The sequence below is a fragment of the Garra rufa genome, chromosome 12, assembly GCF_049309525.1.
Source record: "Garra rufa chromosome 12, GarRuf1.0, whole genome shotgun sequence".
NCBI classification, from domain to species: Eukaryota; Metazoa; Chordata; class Actinopteri; order Cypriniformes; family Cyprinidae; genus Garra; species Garra rufa.
The window spans coordinates 39,164,745-39,183,998 of NC_133372.1; the positions used below are offsets into that span (position 1 = coordinate 39,164,745).

At 32.9% G+C, this 19,254-nt stretch overlaps 1 protein-coding gene across 1 annotated transcript in view; it reads right to left on the bottom strand.

Annotated features, from left to right (window-relative positions):
• Positions 1 to 17,585, bottom strand: part of tspan2a (tetraspanin 2a) — a 27,718-nt gene extending 10,133 nt beyond the window's left edge. Inside the window, exons 1-2 of the mRNA XM_073852652.1 lie at positions 17,341 to 17,585; positions 6,752 to 6,854 (exon numbers count right to left, since the gene is read on the bottom strand). Of these exons, the coding sequence (XP_073708753.1) occupies positions 6,752 to 6,854; positions 17,341 to 17,409 (172 nt within the window). The 5' untranslated portion in view covers positions 17,410 to 17,585. The remainder of the gene's footprint in view (positions 1 to 6,751; positions 6,855 to 17,340) is intronic.
• Between the last annotated feature and the right edge of the window lie 1,669 nt (positions 17,586 to 19,254).

Genomic DNA, 19,254 nt, shown 5'->3' on the forward strand with positions numbered 1-19,254 from the left:
ATTGTTAAGCTACAATTTTTTCACTTGAGAATGAATGGCTGTTATTTAAAAAGTCTATTAATTATACAAACTTTACTTTTGAATATTATTGTTGGGTGCTTTTCTTTGGAGACCAAATGTGTTATAAAGACCAGAAAACCGTTAAATATCCACCTAAAAACACTCTAGCCATGCCCTGGAACAACACTTTAGCATTCTGTCAACACCACTCTAATTTTCGTGAGAAAATGTAAAGCTCTACTTGAAGACATAACATTTCAGGTCTATTCTGGACATCCATGATTACAGGAAATTCATGATCTTGTTGTCATTCTCCTCTTCTTGCCAATTAACTCACCATAGCAACAATTCAGGCACCCCAGACGAAGGGCGCTAACACGTCTGTGTGTCACAGTCACCCAAGACGCCCGTCGCTAGGATGACGCAATCTCCCTCGTGAGAAACTGCTTTCCCTCGGCACCATCTCAGAGCCACCTTAGACAAGCTAGGGCCAAACTAATTAACGGAAAAAAAGATAAACTAGAGCAAAATCGGAGGGCCTGGTGAAGCTAAATGCACTAAATATCCTGTTTTTTAACAGCAGACTATGAAATAACAGCCAGCAGTATGCACAGCTTTAAACATGTTTCCACTCTTAAACACAGGTTAACATTACAGATATGACTCCATTGACTTTCCATCCTCTAAGGAGTCAAAAAGGCTTGGCAAAAAGCACTGCACTGAAGCTTTCCTGAGGTTTTATTAAGGCTCATGGAAGGCAATCGTCACAACACACAATAATTAATCCCCAAGGGAGAAAATAATGTTGTTTTCGAGAAGAGGACAAAGGAGATTTGACATGAGTCCTCTGTGAGTTCAGCAAGCTAAAAACACCAAGCCCTTACTACTCTTGACTTCCTAATTGCCAAATGGATGGAAAACATACTGACACTTCATATAAACGGCCCTCCCGCCCTCCTTATACTGTAAACACTGAACATCTCTAAATGGGCAGAGGGTTTTCTCTTAAACATGCCAGGACTCAGGCAATACAGTTGACTTGAGAGCATGGAAAATGGCCGATTGTTGTTTACTGATGACGCAAGATCAAGAAAAGCAAAAAGATGAGCACATGGAAAGCTTCGACTCATCTGCAAAGATGTTTACCGGAAGATCACAGGCTGTCAGTTTATTATGAAATGGATTGTTTCAGTCCTGGATGCTAAAACGCACAATAGAGCAACAGATATACAGCTGAGGTCAAAAGTTTTCATACACCTTTGAGAATCTAAAATGTTAATTATTTTACCAAAATAAGAGGGCTCATACAAAATGCATGTTATTTTTTATTTAGTACTGACCTGAAATGTCACATAAAAGACATATAGTCCACAAGAAAAAATAATAGTTGAATTTATAAAAAATACCCTGTTCAAAAGTTTACATACACTTGATTCTTCATACTGTGTTGTTACCTGAATGATTTACAGCTGTTTTTTGCTTAGTGATATTTTGTTTAGTTCATGAGTCCCTTGTTTGTCCTGAACAGTTAAACTGCCTGCTTTTCTTCAAAAAAAAAAAAAAAAAATCCTTCAGGTTTCAAAATTCAAAAATTCTTTGTTTTTTCAGCGTTTTTGTTTATTTGAACCTTTTCCAACAATGACTGTATGATTTTGAGCTCCATCTTTTCACACCAAAGACAACTGAGGGATTCATATGCCACTATTACAGAAGGTTCAAATGCTAACTGATGCTTCAGAAGAAAACACAATGCATTAGAGCTGGGAGGGTGAAACCTTTTGGAATTTGAAAATCAGAGTAAATTTAACTCGTCTTCTGGGGAACATGTAAGTATCTTCGGTAGCTTCTGAAAGGAAGTACTAAATGAAAAAATATATATTTATGCAAAATAAGAAAAATGTACACGTCTTCATTCTGTTCAAATGTTTTCACCCCCCAGCTCTTAATGCATCATGTTTCCTTCTAGAGCATCAGTGAGCGTTTAAATTATGGCGTTATAATTGTGCCTAAATGATTTGCATACGCGGGGTAAGAGTTGCGTAAGTGTACATAAGACTGTAAGCGTAAATTAAATTTGCATGTGCAAGAGAAGCTTTGTAAAGGCGTAAATCGCGTTTAATGAAAAATAACATGCATTTTGTATGATCCCTCTTATTTAATAAAAAACATTTTGCAGATTCTGCAAGGTGTATGTAAACTTTTGATCTCAACTGTAACTCTTCACCTAACTACAGTACAACTGTTAATTTCACTTACATTATTGAAAAAATAGTAATACAAAAGACAGACATATGTGGGCAACATACCAGCAGACACAATTAACCGGTAGAAATTTTGGACTATTTTCTCTATCACGGTTACATGATCACGTGACATTGCTGTGCTGTGTGGTCACAAAAATGTTTCGCTTGTACACGTTTTTAAACATTACAGTTTAAAAACAAGTGATTTAAAGCCATTTGAAATGCAACCAGCAGCTAAAGAAAACTCATTTAGCTATATGTCGAGAGATGGTGCTCATAGAGCCTGAGAGTATTGAACTATTAAGTTTATTGATGCTTTATAGGCAGTGAACAGTTAAATACACAAACTTGTATGTGTCAAATTGCCCATCTTTGTATCCTCAAAATTTTGATCTTAAATGAAGGCAAACAGCTGAGAAAAAAAAAAACGGGCAGCTCTTAAAGTGACAACAGTCTAATATTCCTGCTGTCTGTCATTCATGTTAATCAAACAACAAAAGAAAGAAAATCTCTCACTGCTTTTGACTAAATCACTTTTGTAACTTTAATTAAGAAGCAATATATATTTAATTTACACAGTGCAGAATATGCAGTGTATCATACATTTGATTTCTTTACACAATGCATGTAGCATTTCTTATTTATTTTTTGTCCTGTTGCTTGTAATTAGTTTCTTATTCTTATTTAATCAAAAATTTTGATATTACAAAATACACTATTTAAAGCCAAAATATCTAAATCGTGATATATATCATTACCGTGAAATAAAATTACTCATATCATGAAAATTTGGTCATATCGCCCACCCCTAGTGAATATATTTAAATTTAGTAAATGTTCACAAATATAGACCAAACCATTGCACCAGCAAGACTTCTTAATATTCTAGTCTTTGAAAACAGAAAAAAAAAAAAGCTTTAATGTTAGGATTTTAGCTCAGGTAAAAAAGTAATTTGCATCTGGTAAATATTGCTTTTCAGGGCCGGATTTAGCCAGCCCCAGTAGGGGGTGCATGTAGAATATTGGGGGGGGCGAGTGTGGGTGAGCTTCTCTAATTATCTATGCAAAGAAAACTATACTAACTATGATGTCATCATATTAGTCCACCTATCCATATCTCTATCTTCTCCTTTGATCCATTTGTCTTATAGGTTTTATGTTTGATGCCCTACCCTCTGCATTTACCCGGGCTTGGGACTGGCACAAATAGGACACTGGCTTGTGCCCTTTTGAGGCTGCATTTATGTTTTGTTTTTTGTATTTTTTTTTTTTTTTTTACTTTTTAAATGTGTCTGTCTTTCTGTCTCTCTGTCTCTCTGTCTATCTATCTATCCTTTCATTTTTTTGTCTTTTATTTTATTTATTTTTTGGTGTGTATTTTTTTTGTCGTTTTTATTTCTTAGTTCTGTACACAGCATGGCTTATAACAATCATTAAAGCATCAGTCGTCTGCTTTTCTGTGCAAAAAGACTAACAAATGCATCCATATCTAGGCCTGTGGTTATGCCCTTCTCCTGAGCCAGAATAACTAAATTTCTTTTTCTTTCATGTAGCAATAGTGCGGCGGAAGGGAGTAAGAACACGAGACAAAGTAGAGAAAGAGCTCTTGCATGATGCAGATAATATTCCAATCACAAGCTGAGGAAAGGCATTCTTATTCCCGTGTAGATATTTGCAAATGGTGGAGAGGTCTACAAACTCTACATTGCCATCATCATCAGTCTTTTTAAATTCTTTTTCCAGTATTTTTGCAGTTCAGTTTTCACAGACACTAGTCCATATCGCGATTAATCCAAAAATCGACAAATTCCGTGGTATTCCGCGCTATAGTAAAGTCGGTTTTTATGAATGGAGTCCGCAATCCCTTCCGTGTTTTCGCTAAGGAGACATTGTAAACGCGCGATCATGTAGAGACAGAAATGACATGCCTTTGTGTAAATAAGATAAATTACATAAGGCTATTTAGTTTATTTGTTTTATGAAATTCTGAAATTCCTTTACGTTTGGGGGGGCAGTCACAGCATTTAGGGGGGCATTGCCCCACCTTGCCCATGCCTATGTCCGGGCCCCGTTTTCACATGATACCCAAATATGCATCTGAAATATCTTGAGTTAAATCTGAGCGGAGCTGTTTTTTATATGGAGATAACAGTGTTATTTATTTAAATACCAAATTTTAGTTTGATATCCATCTATCTAGAATATAAGAATGTAAGTTATGTATTTTGCTGATTTCTTCAACTTGCTTCCTGTTTTTGTCTTTGTGTATCTGCTCTATTAGCTTCATAGCACATAGTTGTTTGCCAAGTGCTATTTTTTTCCGTTTCTGGGTAGAAACTGTTTGTTCCAAGTATAAGCGTATTGCCAGGAAATGCTTGTTATCTTGTGTATCAGACATGGATCCACAGAGCTTTTCTCACTTCTCCTTTTTCATATTTGCTAGGTCGCCGAGACATTAATGAAACATTAATGAAACGGTTCTGCTTAAGGTTATACCAGTGCTGATTAACCTCTTTGCTCAGTTTCTGGGAATCTGACCATATGATGTCAACACTTAATGACCCAGTACTGCAATTTGTTTCATAATCATTGTGGTTAACACTTTCAAAGTAGTTGCGCATAAATGCTGTTTAGGACCGTGGTCTAGTCTTTAGAGGCCCATGTACATCATCTAATTTCTGGCATGAGCAGATAAACAGCAGGATGCTGGATTATAAATGAGCAAATAAACATCTTTAAACACCGTTCTACAACTAGTGACCCCTAACCATTTAAAATAAGTGAATTACTGCAACTACAAGAAGACCAATGAGGTATATGCTGAGACCAGCTTTACAACCAACGGTAGTTCACCAACTGCCTACTCTGGGGACCAAACCAGAGCTAAGGGGAAATATCGTTTTTGTAATTCACAGACACCAGTTAGACAGCCTCTCCTATGAGAAATCAGCTTCAGCCATTAGCAAGAACTATCAGTGTCCCTGCTCATTCATCACGGCTAAAACCAATATCAGATACGCCATTACAAAGGCCATTAGGGCTCTATGACGCAGATGGGAAATTTCAGCCTGAAATTGCCATTGGAGCCCGGTGCTTTGTTAACAGGGTGTTGGTGTTGTGCTTGAATGAAACGGCGGTGTATGGGTTTCTTTATGATGGTTCCTGTGCTTTGTGATTGATAACATACAAAGTACCATGGTAGAATAAATACACTGCAAAAAATGCTTTTCATACTTAAGATTTTTTGTCTTGTTTCCAGCCAAAATATCTATCTATCTATATATCTATCTATCTATCTATCTATCTATCTATCTATCTATCCATCTATATATATATATATATATATATATATATATTATTTTTCTTAACCCATTGGCAGATTATTTAGCTTTTTCTAAGCAAAAACTTTTACTCAATTTTTAGATATCTTGGCTGGAAACAAGACAAAAAATCTAAGTAAAAAAGCATTTTTTTTGCAGTGTAAATGCCATATGATTATAACAACACATACTTTTTATCCCCTTATGTAGTGCACAATGGAAAATTAGCATGTTTAACTACAAAAATGTAAGCATTTAATGACTATTCAGCATCTGTCTAATATATATATTGTACAAAAACATTTTTTTTCTTAAATTTCTGAGCTATAATCCGATTGGCTGGATTTATGCAACATCCAAAAGACAAAGTACAAAGGTTTTGTTGTGTTTACAAAGTATTTCTTTGTGTTTTCTTTGTGTTGTAAAATAAAATAAAATAAAATAATTAAAAATAAATAAAATTGAAAACATTCTAAGTCTAATGACTAAAAGGACAAAAACTGAATACTCACAGTTTTTCTTCCATGTATTAATTTCAACAGTAAACCCTAGTTTGTTTTCCAAAAAAACAAAAGGGTTTCATTTTTATTTGATTAACAAATAAATAAATGTTTAATGCCTTCATTTAATTATCAGAAAAATTAAAACACAACCATTTCTTTAAAAAAATAAAAAGATTGTACTGTTCTACATGTTGAAATTGAGATATTTGGACTTATTTTTTCACTGAAATAAATGTTTTTGTTATTACACAGAAAAAAAGTAGCGTTGGCTACCGGCACCCGGCATCAGACACCCCCAAAGCCAAAACCTAGGGGAAACACTGGCTATTATTAATAAACATGACAAATGCACATAGCAAAATAGCTAAAATAGTAAGTAACCCTGCAATTATTTTTCTTGCATGTTTTTTTCTGTCAGTCTATTATTGTAGTATAAACTGTTTTAAATAAACCCATTCCTAAATGGTGCAGAAAAAGAAAGGGAACTGTGGTTAGTTATTTTATATGCTTTTTATAGTTTCTCCCATTCATAGATGTACACATGTCAGTTTCCTCTCCTTATAACCCCTGTAAGTCTGTATTCATGACACCATATTATGCTTAGGTTTATGCAGGTTTACAAAACCTACAAAAACTGTTATGTAAACATTTGATGTGGGCTTCAATGTTTTCTTTTCCAACTCACCAATGAAGAAGTGCTCAGGGGCATCACTTTCGCCTAAGAGGTTGGCCGTGTCTGGGTCAAACCTCAACCATAATCCCACAGCCAACACCAGTGAGCCCGACAGCTGTAAACAAAAGTAAAACAAATTAGAAAAATCACCAAAATACGTGACGTTTGCCAGTGTACTGCTGTCATTGGTTTCATATTCGGCACAGGTCTATTTAGGTACAAACACATGCACATGAATGCAGGGTTTGACTTTGAGAACAGGATACTTGGTGTTTTGCCCATCACTGTAACTTGAGGGATAACCTTGACTAAAATAGAGCATTGATTGAAATTCTGTAAGATAAAGTGCTTTATTGTGATACAGGAAATAACCATTTGTCTATCTATAAGACAGCAGAAAGTCTCTTTGCCTCTCAGTTATGAAATCAAAGGGAAACAGACTTGACATTTAGATTTATAAATATTCAGCATTTCCAGTGAATCTACAGTTCATGTGTGCTTAGTTAAATCAGTCTCAATCTGAAATGCCAAAATTGTGGAATACTAAGTCATAACTACAATACAAAGTTGAAATTATGAAAAAAAGTTAACATTTCATGTCATAATTTTAACTTTTGATGACAAAATTACATGATAAAAAGTTGACATTAAAAGTTTAAATAGTTCAAAAAATACACGAAAAAGCCTATATTTTTGTCACAAGTATGATTTTCTGCTTTGTTGTTTTGTGAAATTACATATTTAAGCGTTGATAATTAAAAAAAAAAATAATACAAAAAATACAAATAGTTAGAATTATTTTAAAAAGTTGAAATTATGACAAAAATCTAAAATTATGAGATAAAAATGTTCAGCTATGACATAAAAGGGCTAAACTTTTATCATAATTAATCTTATTTTGACATTAAAAATATATATATAAAACGAAAAAGTCAGTCATGACTTTTAATGTGAGCAACTTATCTCTACATTTTTAGTCATAATTATGACTTTCTCACCGTTTTGACTTTTTATTACATAATTCTGCATCTTTTTCATAATTTGTCTTTGTCAGTTATGTTATGTCATACGACTTTTTATGTTGAGATTATGACAAAAAATAAAAAGTATGAGATAAAGACACAATTATGACATAGAAGGCTAAATTTTTGTCTTAATGAACAAATCTCATAATTTTGACATTAAAAAGTGCTGAAGAGATATTTTAAGTCATTTAAAATCCATAAATGCATATGACATAATTCTGCATTTATGTCATTATTTTGTCTTTTTATGTCAATTATGTTGTCATGTAACATTTTATGCTAGACTTTTTATGATAAAAACATAAAATTCTTAAATAAAAATTAATTATGACATATAAGGCAAATTTTTTAATTTAAAAAAATATTAAAATGAAAAAAAGTCTTAATTTTTAGTCATAATTACTACTCCTAACTTTGACTTTTAATGTCTTAACTGACTTTTTATCACAATTCTGCATGTACGTCATAATTTTGTCTTTTTATGTCAATTAGGTTGTCTTATAATTTTTTATGTTAGACATTTTTGTTAGAAAGTTGAATTATGACAAACACTTAAAAAAATTACAATTATGACATAAAAAGCTTGTTTATCATAAATAATTTCCTATTTTTTACATTAAAAAAATCTGAAATTAAGCCTACATTTTTGGTCCTAATTATGACTTTCATAAGTTTGACTTTAATGACAGAGACTTTTATGAAATAATTCTGCATTTGTATGTCAATTATGTTATGTCTTATGACATTTTTATGTTACAAAGTTAAAATTATGACAAAAACTTAAAATTATGAAATAAAAAAATTAAAATGTAAAATTGTGACATAAAAAGCTAAATTTTTGTCATAATTAATTTCCTAATTTTGACATTAAAAAAAGTCAGTCATAACTTTTAGAGGTCAGAAATTAAGTCTACATTTTTGGTCCTAATTATGACTTTTATAACTTTGACTTTAAGACAGAGACTTTTATGAAATAATTCTGCATTTGTATAAATTAAAATTATGAAAAAACTTAAAGTTATGAAATAAAAATGTACAATTATGACATAAAAACCTACATTTTTGTCATAATTTCCTAATTTTGACATTAAAAAAAGAAAAACAACGTCAGTCAACTTCTAATGTCAGAAATGAAGTCTACATTTTTTGTCCTAATTATGACTTTCAGAACTTTGACTTTAGTGACAGAGACTTTTTTTTTTAAATAATCCTGCATTTGTATGTCATATGTTATGTCTTATGACTTTTTATGTTAGAAAACTGAAATTATGACAAAAACTTAAAATAAAGGCTAAATTTTTGTCATAATCTCCAAAAAAATCATCTAAAAAATATTAAAATGAAAAAAGAGCCTTCTGCCTTTTTGTCAGAACTGTGTCTTTAAATCTCAATTATGTGATGTCATATGAGATCTTTGTTAGAATTTTGACTTTTATCTCATAATTATGACTTGCTATGTCAGCTTTCTATGTCATAATTATGATTTACCAAGTTTGGTGAAAATGGTTTTCCATTCAAATGACTTTATAAATACCCCAAAAATAATTATATATGGACCAGATTTTTAGTGCAAAGGCAATATTTTGAGAAAAAGTCCAGCATCCAGCATGTTTTTTTTGTGTGTAATTTGATTATCTAAAACGTTTTTAGGGCCACTGTAGGTCTACTATTGTGCAAATCTCTATGATCAACAGGCAGGCTGTGCCAGTCTGACAGTCTTGCCCTGCTAGCATCCACCATCCCCCGGTGCCATCCCCTGCCCCCTCATACCCACCCTACGCAACACCAGGACATAAAACTGCACAGGACAACGACCCACTTCTTTTTTTGCCTGCCCTCTCGGAGACAAAGGCCTTGCTGTCCCGCGCAGTGAGACCACTCTACAGATAACCAATGACTGACGCCACTGTCCTACATTACATCTTACACTAACTGTTTAAGCCAATCTAATGAGACCATTAGCACAGTAACAAAATCACAGTGTGATGAGGAGTAGGAGGAGTTACATGTGCTCTTTGAACGGTTCCTATGACTTTTGTGCGGATTCAAAAGACCAAGACTAAAGACTAAAGAGAGGCTTTAAAATAACTCTTTCAATTGAGCTGAGCATGGAAAATGAAATGCAGGAAATCCTGTTTTGCAACTATCTGAAATAAAATAAGTTCAAGCTAAAGTAGAATTATTAAAATCAAAAATACAACCAAATTAAATTTTAATAGAGAAAAAAATAAAAGTACATTCAATTTACTGCTGGGCAATGATTAATCGCAATTAATCGCATTTAAAATAAAAGTTTTTGTGTACATAACATAAGTGTGCGTACTTGGTATATGTATTAATATACAAATACACACAGATGCATATATATTAGAGGTCGACCGATGTATCGGTTTTGCCGATTAATCGGCACCGATAGTTGATTGGCCGACCTATCGGTTATCGGCAAAAATACTTGCCGATAGTTTTCCCGGGTTGCGTTCTTTGCTGAAGCGGCTCACGCTCCGCTCTGCTGTCATAGAGTATGAGAGGTTAAGCCCCAGACCAATGTTTTATGTCAGGATTGTTACCATATATTTGTACTGATTTATATCCAGCTGGTGATATTGTTAGCCAGCAAAGTGTGACCTGAGAAAGCAAACTGTGTTCATTCAGCCAACAGAATCCTGCCGAGTCACAGCGCGCCATAGTTTTACATTACAGATCTGTCCCAAATCATTGTTAATGTTGATTAAGACTTGACCCTGGGCTGGAAGATTGAGTATTGTGCATTTAAGCAAAATATTTTTTTATTTCTGTAGCTCTAATAAAGTCTGTATGCTTCATATAGAGCTATAATTAATGTTTTAGCCTTTTCGTCTGGCAGCGGAAGCATGGTAGATACGCACTTTATTTTACAATGCCATTTTCCTGTTCTTATTTGATTTTAATAACTGATCAACAAAAATATCTATTAAAAATTAAGATAAAAATGATACAAAACGAAATTCGTTTAAGAAGGGATTTTTAGCAAATAAAAACGTACAAAGTGGTCAAAAATTGTGTCTGACCCTCTCCAGTTCTCCCGGCGTATTGCCGTACAATTCATTCCACGTCCTTTATGAAATTTACAAATTACACAAACTTCTTTCGTAATTAACATATTAAACTGAAACAAAACAAATAATATTTAAACATAAATGTAAAACAGAAAAGAAATTGTTTCTGAAATGGCTGCAATTGACGATAGATCGCACTTTCCCTTTCCGTTTGATCTGTTCTTTAATCTAACCTTTGCCGCTTTTTTATCATTCTTGAAGTAAACATTTGCCCGTTTTGGTGAATAAATAAACTGTTTTAGATTTCTGCTTGAACTACACAACGTGTCCTGTGTGTGTTTGTGATACCTGCAAGTTATCCGCGCAACGCAGCGCTGCACATTTGTCCGGTTTCATTAAGGGTGGGTGAAAAAAAGGATTCTCCGATGCATCGCAATCCTCTCTTCAATGAGCTTGTGTTTTCCTCGCATATGGCACCTGTGCGCGCTAGAGACGCGGCGGGCTTCATTGCACAGGATTTGCACTGTGAGCTACATGTGTATTGTTTGACAGTGTGAACTTTTAACCGGAGTTTTTTACTTTACATATGCCTTCATTTCTGCTGTTTGTAATGCAGTACTATTAGATGCTCTAAACTCGCGCACTGACAGACTTTCACTTGTGCTTTGGGTTTGTTCGTCCTAAAAAGCTAGATTGTGGATGCGGTTAAATGCACTTGCATTTTCGAATACTTTTATACGAAACTGATGTACAGTACACACAGGCAGATATGTTTTCAGAGCAGGACAAAACATTTGATATATCGAAATAGATCTGCATTCGTTTTAATGCAGCCTGTTAAAGAAGCTGCTGCTACGATCTCATCGGTAATAATCAAATGATAAAGAAAAAAGAACACTTATTTTAAATAAGTAATTGTTTAAAAAAAAGTAGGCTGCTTATATAATGGAAAAATCTATTTGATATAAAATGTAAATGAAAATGTAGCCATGTGCAGTAATATTGAAAACGGAGAATATGACGCATGGTTATATTTAGTTGATATTGAAAATAAGTAATAAGTAATTAAATTGAATCTTAATTTTTAAGATGGCAGTACTGACATACAGAGATTCCAAATATAAACAAAAGGCATAAAACCTGCAATTTTACATATTGTTAAAATGTAAAGATTCACACCCCTTTACAATGAGCCAATTTGTAACATCAACTAAGATTGATGAAAGCTGTAGAATAGAAGTATTGTTCCTTGTTAGAGTCTGTTAATTTCAACATTTACTGTAATATTGTTAAATTTTGAAGTTTATTTTGTTAACATTAATGATCAATATATAATTAATATTAATATTTTTATTTATTTACAAAGTATGGTTTAGTATTTATTTTTTTTAATAGTAGAGCACTATTTTAGTTGCCGTTAAGTATCCATTTTCAAAAACTATCGGTTAATTAATCGGTATCGGCCAGTGTGGTCCAACCTAGCTATCGGTATCGGTAAAAACCAATATCGGTCGACCTCTAATATATATTTAAATAAATATGTTATAATTTAATTATATTAATATAAATATACAGTATACATGTAAATATTTTCAAAATATATACTGTATGTGTGTCTTTATACATACATAATAAACATACACAGTACATGCACATATATTATATAAACAAAAACTTTTATTTTGATTGCGATTATTCATATTTAATTGTTGCCTAGCACAAATTAAATTAAATTAAGTTAAAAAAATGCAAAAGCACATGACAAAAATACTACAACTTATCTCAAAATTTTTACTTTTGATGACAAAATTACAAGATAAAAAGTTATGACATTAAAAGTTTAAATAATGTAAAAAAATACCTAAAAACATAAAAAGCCTACATTTTTGTCACAAGTATGACTCATAATTTCATGCTTTATGTTTTGTAAAATTACATATTTAAGTGTTGCTAAAAAGTTGATTGACATTATTTTGACATTAAAAATATACATATAAAATGAAAAAAGTCAGTCATGACTTTTAATGTCAGCAATTATCTCTACATATAAAAAAAACTAGTCTACATTCTTAGTCATAATTATGACAAAAAATGCAAAAGTACATGACAAAAATACTACAATTTATAAAATAACAAAACAATTTGCACTAAAAATGCAAAAGCACATGAAAAAAAAATACTAAAACTTATAAAATTAAAATGTAACTGAAACTGAAAAAACTGAAATATGAATAAATACTACAATAGTATAATACAATACTAAAATAATAGTACAATAGTATTCTAAAATAATGCAATCTAATCCAATTATAAGATCTGTCAGCTTCTGCATTAAATAAGTATACATTTATGAAACATCATTTTTATTAGAATTTTATAATCAATTATTAACCTTTATATCATTTAATCAATTTATAATAATATAATATATGCATCCAAATAATACATAACACTTTCCTGTAGTTAAAACTTGGCACTAGGGTCATGCATGAACCGATTAAATATAAACCTTCAATGCAAATGTAAATAATATTATTTCTTTACCATAAAACAAAAAAGCACAGCGTATTTGAGCTCCATTTTTCAACACAACCAAACAGGATAGTGATTTATACTGCCAAGCTACAAAAAGGTTAATAAATCCCCATTTGAAAATATAAAAACAGTGGTAATTTAAAGTATTGTTTACTAAACAGCATCACAACTAGTCAGGTGATACATGTAAACAAATGACTTTTACTTCAATGACGTAATGCACTAATAATAGAAGGCACAATTTTTTTATTTGAACATAAGCACAAATTAGTAGGTGAAGATTGAATAATGGCTTTGAGCCTGTTTCTCACACAAAGCTATCGTTTGACTTTGAATAGCGTGTGCTAATCATAGTAATTAATATGGGGTTGGAATAACATCGGTGAGTTTTGTTCCTGATGATCTATCCCTTGAAGAAGCAGCAGCAATCAGATAAAACAAGTATATCTTTATTTAGACCGTGATGAATTTATGCGTTTATAGCACTAGGATTGTACTTTTATCAAACAAATAATAGTGTCAAAAGCAACTGATAACATTATTATCAAAAGATTTGACTTAATCTACAATTACTTATCTCTCCGTATCCCATGCATGTGACAAAAACATGTGGCCTCATCTTTGAACAAACGATAACGCTATCATAGAGAAAAAGTTCAGTGTCACTTTTAACACACCCTTGAGAATTCACTGTGGTCCAGTGAATAAAGGAGTGCTGAATTAAGCACAGGAGGGAGGTACTTTCAATAACTTTCCACAGTAACCCGATCTTTTTCTAGTGACTGAAGACAAGCGTTGAAGGTTTGCTCATGCAGCGTGTGCAGCTTGCATCTTAAAAACATTTCGCACAGCCACAGAGGAATTTCAAAGCCACTTATGTTGGATTATGTATGTTGTTTGCTTCTTACGTACTGCAAGAAGCATCAAGAATCCTGTTAGTAAACTGTTGATGTGGAAGTACAATTAAAGGGATAGTTCACCCAAAAATTAAAATTTGATGTTTATCTGCTTACCTCCAGGGCATCGAAGATGTAGGTGACTTTGTTTCTTCAGTAGAACACAAACAAAGATTTTTAACTCAAACCGCTGCAGTCTGTCAGTCATATAATGGCAGTCAATGGGCACCAAATATTTAAGAGTAAAAAAAGCATACACAGACAAAACCAAATTAAACCCTGCGGCTTGTGACGATATAAGAGGTCTTGAGACACACAGCGATCGGTCTGTGCAAGAAACTGAACAGTATTTATATCATTATTTACCTCTAATACACCGCAATGGCTTGGATTACTCTGGCAATGTAGTTGGAGAAAAGTCAACACTCCCAGGTGAGTTCGCACAAGGAAACATAATCTTTTAGTTTTTAATCGGTTGCCAGAATCAGGATAAGCACAAGTAATTACCATTTTGAGAGGCCAATATGCACTATGTAAACAATGAGTGACTTACAGCGCGACAGATCGCTGATGTGAACGCGCCCAGGAGAGTAGAACTCTCTAGATTCAGAAGTAAATAATGATATAAATACTGTTCAGTTTTTTTGCACAGACCGATTGTTTTGTGTCTTAAAACCTCTTTTATCATCAGAAGCCGCATGATTTAATTTGGTTTTGTCTGTGTATGTTTTTTTTACTCTTGAAGATTTGGTAACCATTGACTGCCATTATATGACTGACAGACTGCAACGGTTTGAGTTAAAAATCTTTGTTTGTGTTCCACTGAAAAAACAAAGTCACCTACATCTTGGATGCCCTGGGGGTAAGCAGATAAACATCACATTTTCATTTTTGGGTGAACTATCCCTTTAACAAACATACATAATCAGTGTTTAGACGTATGTTTTCCACTTTGAAGCACAATATGGATTCATTTTGTTTCTATAACTTTTCCAAAGGAAATCTTCATCACAATCTCAAATGAATCCCATATAAGAGTAATTCTGTGTATCTGGTCGTGCATGAGTTATGTCGAAAATGTCACAACCAACTGACAGTCTGTTAAACATTTGTCACTCTCAGCTGGTGGGAAGTACTAGAAAATGACTCTAGGAGCCAATTAAAACACACTTGGAGAATATCCAACATGCAAGTGGATTGACAGACACCCAAAAAAACAATAAGCAATAGTGGTATGGAATGATTACAGTTACAGTTAACAGTTCAGCTCAAGCAAGCATTATATATATATATATATACATACAGAAGAAACTCTTCTAAAAGCCTATTCTCTATGTTGGCTAGCAACATTTGCATTTACAAACACCTTTTATCTAAAGTGATTTGCACTGCATTCAAGGTACACCTTTTATCAGTAATCACAATCCCTGGGAATCAAAGCAGTGACCTCGCTGTTGATTATGGAATGATCTTCTGTTTTAGCAACAGGAAAGCTGAAAACCGTCCCAAGCTTTTCTAGATAAAACTGTCCTAAACTATATGCTATATGCTCCAAATTAAAATGTCAATTATTGTGTAATAGCTTAGTAAGCACAATAAAGCCACTCTACATTCAATCAAGAGTCTACTAATAGATTTTAGAATTCAAATTAGTTTTATATGAATTAAAATGTAAGTTTAATTATTTGCATTTCTCTGATATATACACACTACCAGTCAAAAGTTTTTGAACAGTAAGATTTTCAGTGTTTTTAAAGAAGTCTCTACTGCTCACCAAGAATGTCTCTATTTGATCCAAAGTACAGCAAAAACACTAAAACTTTGAAATATTGTTTTGAAAAACTTATATTAGAAAATGTATATTTTTATATATTTGAAAATGTAATTTATTCTTGTGATTTCAAAGCTAAATTTTAAGCATCATTACACCAATAACATGATCATTCAAAAACCATGCTAATAAGCGGATTTGCTGTTCAATAAACATTATTATTTATTATTTTTATCAATATTTAAAACAGTTGAGTACATTTTTTCAGGATTCTTTGATGAATAGAAAGATCCAAATGTCAAAATGTATTTAAAATATACCATTCAAAAGTTTGGAGTAAGTGTGTGTGTGTGTGTGTGTGTGTGTGTGTGTGTGTGTGTGTGTATATATATTTTTTTTTGCAAAGCAATTATATAAATTAATACTTTTATTTAGCAAGGGTGCTTTAAATTGATCAAAAGTAATGATAAAGACATTTATAATGCTACAAAAGATTTCTGTTTCAAATAAATGCTGTTTTTCTAAACTTCCTTATCATCAAAGAAATATGAAACAATTCTACTCTGCGGTTTTCTACATAATAATAATAATAATAATAATTGGAATGATTTCTGAAGGATCATGTGACTGATGCTAAAAATTCAGCTTGAAACCACAGAATAAATTACATTTTAAAATATATTCAAATAGAAAACAGTTATTTTAAATAGTAAAAATGTTTAAATGTTTTTGCTGTACTTTGAATCAAATAAATGCAGGCTTGGTGAGCAAAAGAAACTTCTTTACAAAACATTAAAAATCTTATTGCTCAAAAACTTTTGACTGGTATTGTGTGTACTTTATACACATCAAAATATAAAATATACATAGGCTATACATGCTAAAAATATACACTCAACAAAAAAAGCATAACAGCCAGCCTTATTCTTGTCAGTGACCTATGGATAGTATACAAACAAAAAAAACAAAGGCACATAGATGCTGTCTATCCAGTAGGCGCCTGATGCACGTACAATGTTCAAAATGTCTGCACGTGTCTATGATGCTCAGACGTGTTGTCCAGGTAGGACGCTCACTAGATTTGAGACACGACCGACATCTGTCACCTAACGTTACATGTAGTGTACCAAAACATCGCCATCCCAAATGTGGTGCCATTGTTGTTGCTAGGCTCCATAGAAAGCTGCACTATGCCAAATTTGAGCCAAAAGCATCATACAGATGTTGAGCAACTCCAGGACAAACAGGTGCCAATCAAATCCACGTACATTTGCTTTCGCGCATTTCATTCTAAACCAGAGCATGTATGTGTGACATCATCAACACTCTCCGCACTTACCCAGAATATGAAGTTGAAGACGAACAGCAGGTATTTGACACATTTCATGCCGCCCTGGACTTTGCTCATCCTGCCTGCCGTTTCGTTCCGCGCGCTCGCCGTTTCGACCAAAATGTTTGCGCAAATGTGCAGGCCTGTCTCAGAGATGTAGGTCAGTAATATTATTCAAGCAGAATCCACTCACGGACCGTCAACACCAGCGCTGCTCGCGTGTGCACTTCGCCTGTGAGCGTGCCCGCGCGGATCAGCACCGCCCATTGCTCCAGCAGGACGTGGGGGGAGAGGGCAATGCTTCCTTCCCGCGTTTTCCTCAGACCTGTGACAATAACAATTATTAGATAGATAGATAGATAGATAGATAGATAGATAGATAGATAGATAGATAGATAGATAGATAGATAGATAGATAGATAGATAGTTTCGCCAAAAAAAAAAATCTTTAGAATGACAAGATTGAATTTTGATTATTATGATTAATAGGATTTAAAAATATCTACAGTTGAAGTTTACATACACCTTGTAGAATCTGCAAAATGTTAATTATTTTACCAAAATAAGAGGGATCATACAAAATGCATGTTATTTTTTATTTAGTACTTACCTGAATAATAAACGTTTACATATAGTCCACAAGAGAAAATAATAGTTGAATTTATAAAAAATAACCCCGTTCAAAAGTTTACATATGCTTGATTCTTAATATGGTGGTGTTACCTGAATGATCCACAGTTTTTTTGTTTGTTTAGTGATAGCTGTTCATGAGTTCCTTTGTCTTGAAAAGTTAGGTAGGTCCCACAATTTTTTTGTTTTTTTAGCATTTTTGTGTATTTGAACCCTTTCCAACAATGTCTGTATGATTTTGAGATCCATCTCTTCACACTGAGGATAACTGAGGGACTCATATGCAACTATTACAGAAGATTCAAACGCTCACTGATGCTTCAGAAGGAAACACAATGCATGTGAAAGATGTTTACATTTTTCTTATTTTGCCTAAATATCATATTTTTTTCATTTAGTACTGCCCTTTAGAAGTTTCAGATGATTCCCCAGATCACAAAAAAGTTACATTTACCCTAATCTTCAAATTCAAACAAATTTAACCCCCTTAATGCATCGTGTTTCCTTCTGAAGCATCAGTGAGCGTTTGAAACTTCTGTAATAGTTGCATATGAGTCCCTCAGTTGTCCTCAGTGTGAAAAGATGGATCTCAAAATCATACAGTCATTGTTGGAAAGGGTCTAAATACACAAAAATGCTGAAAAACTAAAAACAAACAAAAACAGCTGTGGATCACTCAGGTAACACAGTATTAAGAATCGAACAGAATTGAACAAGGTCATTTTTATAAATTCAGCTATAATTTGTAAGCTATATGTAAATGTATTTTATGTGACATTTCAGGTTAGTATTAAATAAAAAATAGCATGCATTTTGTATGAATCCTCTTATTTTTGCTAAAATAATTAACATTTAGCAGATTCTGCAAGGTGTGTGTAAACTTTTGACTTCAAATGTATATATTTTTTCATGTTAAAATATATATTTTACAAATGAGATCTGCACATGCACACACAAAATACATTGTTTTCCAGTTTTCAGGATTGCTTTCAGGCATTATGTTTGAGCCTACGGTGTAATTTACAACGCCTTCATGATGTGGTGAGACATTCAGGGTATTCATTATTGAGTCTCTTTCATAAGGTTTGTCTCACTGCACAATACATCAGTCACAATCACTGTCATCTCATTGGTGAGAGGATGCCATTGTCTGCTGGTTTGAGGTCAAACTCAGGACACGCTGAGATAATCTTGAGATAATCTTTCTCACATTTTTAAAAGACTGTTATTTTACTTTATTTATTTAAACCCATGAGTGTTTTTGTATTTATAGATAAAAAAAACTGGGCTCTA